The 5,748-nt window shown below is 45.7% G+C and overlaps 1 protein-coding gene across 1 annotated transcript; it reads left to right on the top strand.

The window, feature by feature from the left end:
- Position 1: 1 nt before the first annotated feature.
- CHST2 (carbohydrate (N-acetylglucosamine-6-O) sulfotransferase 2) lies at positions 2–2,989 on the top strand (the record flags this gene model as incomplete). Its single annotated transcript, XM_014951732.1, has 1 exon — positions 2–2,989. A coding segment is annotated over one exon (1,143 nt), but the record flags the coding sequence as incomplete, so codon positions are not given.
- Positions 2,990–5,748: the final 2,759 nt, after the last annotated feature.

Genomic DNA, 5,748 nt, shown 5'->3' with positions numbered 1-5,748 from the left:
GCCGCCCCCGCCGCCGCCGGCCGGGAGCCGCGGTCCGGCGGGGGCCCGGCGGCAGCTGGTCTATGTCTTCACCACTTGGCGCTCGGGGTCGTCCTTCTTCGGGGAGCTCTTCAACCAGAACCCCGAGGTCTTCTTCCTCTACGAGCCGGTGTGGCACGTCTGGCAGAAGCTGTACCCCGGGGATGCCGTCTCGCTGCAAGGGGCGGCCCGCGACATGCTGAGCTCCCTGTACCGCTGCGACCTCTCCGTCTTCCAGCTCTACAGCACGGCGGGAGCCGGCAAGAACCTGACCACGCTGGGCATCTTCGGGGCGGCCACCAACAAGGTCATCTGCTCCTCGCCCCTCTGCCCGGCCTACCGCAAGGAGGTGGTGGGCATGGTGGACGACCGGGTGTGCAAGAAGTGTCCCCCCCAGCGCCTCAGCCGATTCCAGGAGGAATGCCACAAGTATCGCACGCTGGTCATCAAGGGCGTCCGCGTCTTCGATCTGGCCGTCCTCGCCCCGCTCATGCGGGACCCGACCCTGGACCTCAAAGTCATCCACCTGGTGCGGGACCCCCGGGCTGTCGCCAGCTCCCGAATCAAGTCCCGACACGGCCTCATCCGGGAGAGCCTGCAGGTGGTGAGGAGCAGGGACCCCCGCATCCACCGCATGCCCTTCCTCGATGCCGGCCACAAGCTGGGTGGAAAGAAGGAAGGGGGGGGTGGCTCGGACTACCATGCCCTGGGTGCCATGGAGGTCATCTGCAGCAGCATGGCCAAGACCCTGCAGACTGCTCTGCACCCGCCTGACTGGCTCCAGGGCAACTACATGGCTGTGCGCTATGAGGACCTGGTGGTCGAGCCCATCAAGACCCTGAGGCAGGTGTACGGCTTCGTCAACCTGGCAGTCAGCCCGGAGATGGAGAAGTTCGCCCTCAACATGACCAGCGGCCCCGGCTACTCCTCTAAGCCCTTCGTGGTGTCGGCCAGGAACGCCACCCAGGCGCTGAGTGCCTGGAGGACTGCGCTCAGCTACCAGCAGATCAAGCAGGTCGAGGAGTACTGCCACCAGCCCATGGCCCTGCTGGGCTACGAGAGGGTTGGCAGTCCTGAAGAGGTGAAGGACCTTAGCAGAACGTTGCTCAGGAAGCCGCGGCTGTGATGGGGCGGTGGGTGCCCCCTGACCACCCCTGGGGGCGGCCGAGCCCTGCCGGGGAGAGGAGCTGCTCGGCTGGCTTGAGTGAGGGAGGGAGCCGGGAAAAGCACTCTGGGCTCCGATTTCCTCCAAAGACTGCTGAAGGGTAACATACAGTAATGTGATGATTTCTTTCTTTTTTTTTTTTTTTTTTTTTTTTTTTTTTAAACCCTCCCCCTTGCATTGGGTTAGATGCGATTAAAAAAAAATAATAAAGTGGAACTGAAAATATGTGTAGACCCCCTTTCCCCTTCTCTAAAATGCCAGGCAGTGATTCTGTACCAAATCTTCTTTATGGAGTTCTGGTGGGTTTGAAGATGGTAAGAAAAACTCTTGCACAATTCATAACATCTCTATCTCCCCCGGTGCGGGGGGGATGCCCTTGGAAAGCATAATGCTGAAAATCAGACTTTTGTATGAAAGCAAATGTTCAGACATGATAGTAATAAAAAAACAATAAATGATATTCATTTTTATAATTACCTCAATTGTTTGGGAATTACAGTGTTGCTTATGTACAGCTGGAGGGGATGCTTGCTTGAAATAGCAACGTGGACTTTTTTAAGGGTATGGGTGGAGGGCTGGAGTGCAACATTTGACGTGTTCAAAGATTAGGAGCCGCTCTTGCAGAAACAAGTGCAGATCTCACAACTGTAGTGCAGGTTTTATGGCTATGTCAAAGCAGGTTTCTATTTAACTATTGTCTTTTTTGTTGTATTTGAAAGATCTTTCAAGTGCCACTGTATTAGTGTCCTAAGAGTTTTAAAACATTTGCCATCACAGCAGTATTTATTTTTGTCTTGATGTGTATGTCCAGGAGTCACTGTCAAATAGAAGTGGATCTACAGCGTGACAAGAAGTGCAGGATTTAAAAACACATTTATCATACTGGAAACATTAGCATGTGTGAAAACAGAAATAAAATTATATATAATATTTCTATATATTCTATAGTGCTAATAATACAGTAAGCTATTTAAGATGTTTCTTGACGATTGGTAACAGGCGTAACAGGGAAGCAGAGAAAAATGCATAAAATGATTTATTTTTCCCCTTTGTCTAAGTGTCCAAGGGTATATTTATGTACGAGGAGGGACGAAACATACAGCTGTGTGTTCATAGCTACAATGGAGCTTTTACGGAGTCAACCTAGCGTTTGATTTCAGAGCGCTGGTTAGATATGTGTTTGTTGTGAATTGTCATTGCTCTGCGATGGAGCCAGATGGTGGTCTGGTTCTTTCCGGGATCCTTGCCTAGAGACTCTGTCCCGTCATTAAAACTTGATTAAAAAAATACGAGATTTTACTACTTCTGCTTTTATAATTTCCTGAGAAAGTCTCGGTTTATTAAAGGTTAAGTGGTGTGTTGCATATGAAAAGTGCAGACACCTCAAGTAGTTTTTAATCTTGGCAGTGTTCTCTGATGCTCTTTAAAGGCTTATTTTGGAACTTGAGTTTTTAAACAAAAGTGGCTTTGCCAAACTGTTCTCTTAGGAGACTATGGACTTTTCTACAGGAAGTACATTTTACATTGCCTATCTGGGTGTTGTGCCTTCAGCAAACGTAAAGAGTATGAGTAGGAAAAAGGAAACTGATTTGTGAAAATAAATGGGTATAAACAGGATGCTGATACGTGTATGTGTGTGTGTATGTGTGGAAATTTTAGTGGTGTAATATGTCTATTTCATGTATTAGTACTTTAAACAGGTGATAACTGGCTACTAAGCTAATGAGTTCTTGATGGAATTTTGGCATTAGATGTTGAACTTTGAAAAGGAAACACGTTTAATAAACTAGTTAAAAGATCGTTGCATAAGGTTGCCTATACACTTGCTGAATGATTACATTACATACGTCTATTTCCTCAGTTCATCACTCAGCACAAACAACATTAATAATATCCATCACTGGGAGTTCTTATAATTTGCCTGTTAGAATGTATTCCTAAATTCCAGATAGCAGTGCTAAAAATGGAGGGATAGCTAATTTGGTATTTAAAATACATATTAAGGTACTTGTGTTTTTGTGGAATAAGTTATCACTGTATGTATTCTGAGTGGATTTTGGACCTCTGGGTTTGGGCTGTACCTGGTGGGGTTTTTTTTCTCAGTTGGTGTGTCCTGGGACAGTGCTTGAAAATCTCATCTGCTCATAGAGCGTGTCGCTTGCTTTTCATCCCTCCGCTGCTTTACGCAGCAGCCCTGCTGCCCACCGCGCACTCCTGCCTGTCCCTCTGCCTTGGAACAGCCGGGATTGTGTTTGCCATGGGCCGGGCCAGGGGGCCGGGAGCTGCAGAGCCGGGGGGCACGCTGCCCACGGGGACGCCAGCCCAGCTTCCCCCCTGGAACGGGGCACCACGCTGCGATGTCCCGTCCCCCTGCTTTACCTCTGAACCTTTGCTGTGGTTTCTAAATGGAGCTTTCTCATGACAGCGTGTTACAGCATAAGCTCTTTTGGTTTGGGGGGATGGAGCACGGTCATTTATGTGTGCAGAATTCCTCGGTCTCTTCTGGGAAAGTTTTCCCGGGTGAGTAAAGTGAACAGGAATTAATTGTCTCGGGGCGTGTGAAAGAGATGAGCCCGATTGACTTAGCTTCCAAAAATCTCCTTTGGATTCTAATTACATTAAAAAGCGCATCCTGTCGTTCTGAGAGAGCACTGGCTGCTCTGCTAATAATGGTGCATTGCAAGCATCTGCTTCACTTTACTGATCCGAACGGTGTGCCAGTAGAGTTACAGCATCCGAGTCTGGTCCATAATTTGAGCTCCACCTACTACATTGCAGCAAGGAATTACCCAACACACTGTACAATTGTACCTGGGCATGTTTTGGTGAACAGAAGAAGTAATGCAAAGCTCATTTTGTGGGGAAAAAGAAAAAAAAAAAGGACTGCAATTTTGTTCAGGTAAAGCTTCAGGAGAAGTGGATGGGACTCTGCTTGTGTAAAAGGCTGGTGAGCTAAGCCCTACGTTTAATGCTGCTCCATTAAAAAAATAAGTATGTGAACAACTGGCAGTTAAAAGAGGGCCTTTATAGTCTTTTTTTTTTTTTTTTTTATTCAGAAAAGAGGATTAGAGGAATTAAAGCCAAACATAGTTGAAAAAAATTGAAAAGTTTTAAATGTGAAAAATTATAGAGAAAAGTAGGGTATCAGAAAGATTATAAACATGGTTACAAAAGAGCTCTGCCTGTTGTGAGGAGGGACATCTAGCTGAAGTCGGAATACTTTAATACTTCACTGTTATGCTTAAAAATAGTGCCTGGGTTTGCTTTCTGTCTGATTTAATAATTACAGTGTGCTGCTTCAACTGTTGCTAATGCTTGTATTAGTGAAGAATCAATAGTGTGTACAAGACACAGGGTGCACTAAGTTGCACTGAACTGGAAGGAGGCAGTTTTGAAGACGTGGCACGTCGTTTTGATGGAACAGAAAGGCCAGTGCACAACTACGTGGTGTTTTCTCCTCTGAACAAAACCAGAAAATAGTACAAGTATTGTAAACGGTAATGATCACTCAGTGTATGAAAACAGAGGAAAACCCTCTGTCCTCCACTGAATCAACTTAAAACACAAGACGTGTAAAAGTGTGCAAGTTGCTGCAGCTGACCTAAGTGCTGATAATGAAAAAAAAGTTAGATAAAGTATCTTTCGGTCTTTCTAACAAAAGAAGTTCTTCATTTTTCCAATCACTTCATAATTAGTAAGGTGTTAAGCTTCATGCCCTGACTGGGAAGAGGAACATAACTGACTCAATTTAAAACCGCAACCCTTTTTTTTTTTCAGTTACGATTTGAAGTCAGGTCTCTAGAGATGAAATACTGGTGGTTATAATCAATTCTGAAACAAGTGTTTTTCATCCTGTAGGCCATGAGAAGAAGAGTGGGATTATTCTTTATTTCCCCCTTCATTTCTAATTCTTGTGGTGTGTTTCAAGTGTCCTTGAAAGCGAAGGGTGTTTCACATGAGCTTTTGCACACCACAAGGGCTGGTCTCAGAGCCCGTGTTTCACTTCTGCTCCCGTGCACCCCTTTCAGTGCAGCGTGGGGCTCTCGTGCACTGAGTGCCAATTGTGTCAAATTGTGTGGGGCTGCGTTAAGGGAACAGACTGAACGTCAGGCAAATGCTGCCCGTGTTACTTAATCAAATGGATCAAAAATGTTCTAATTCTAGTGCCATTTCAATTAAGGGTGTTGTACCTGGATAAATACTACTCCGCTGGAATTATGCATATCAATAAGGCAAGCAGATTTAATTTGGAGGCTCTAAGTGAGTGTGAGCCTGCTTGCCGTTGATGTATCCAACTTTGACGGTCAGCGCTTTCTGCTAATTCCTGGCAGTCACTGGATGAGGTTTACATTTTGTATCGGAGCTCCTGAGCAAGATCTTATGTGCGCATGTTCTGAAACAAAAAAATACATGGAATAACATTTCAGCAATATTAATTATATTGCACACATTCAAAGTAAAAAATAAGGTTTATCTGGTTTATTTGGATTTGCTGTTATCAAATGAGTTCTGTTAATGTGTTTAAATAAGAGCTCTTGGCTGTCACGACATCCATGATTCTTCAC

Source organism: Calidris pugnax, unplaced genomic scaffold (genome assembly GCF_001431845.1).
Source record: "Calidris pugnax isolate Ruff unplaced genomic scaffold, ASM143184v1 scaffold197, whole genome shotgun sequence".
Lineage (NCBI taxonomy): Eukaryota > Metazoa > Chordata > Aves > Charadriiformes > Scolopacidae > Calidris > Calidris pugnax.
This window is presented reverse-complemented; position numbering and strand designations above follow the sequence as displayed.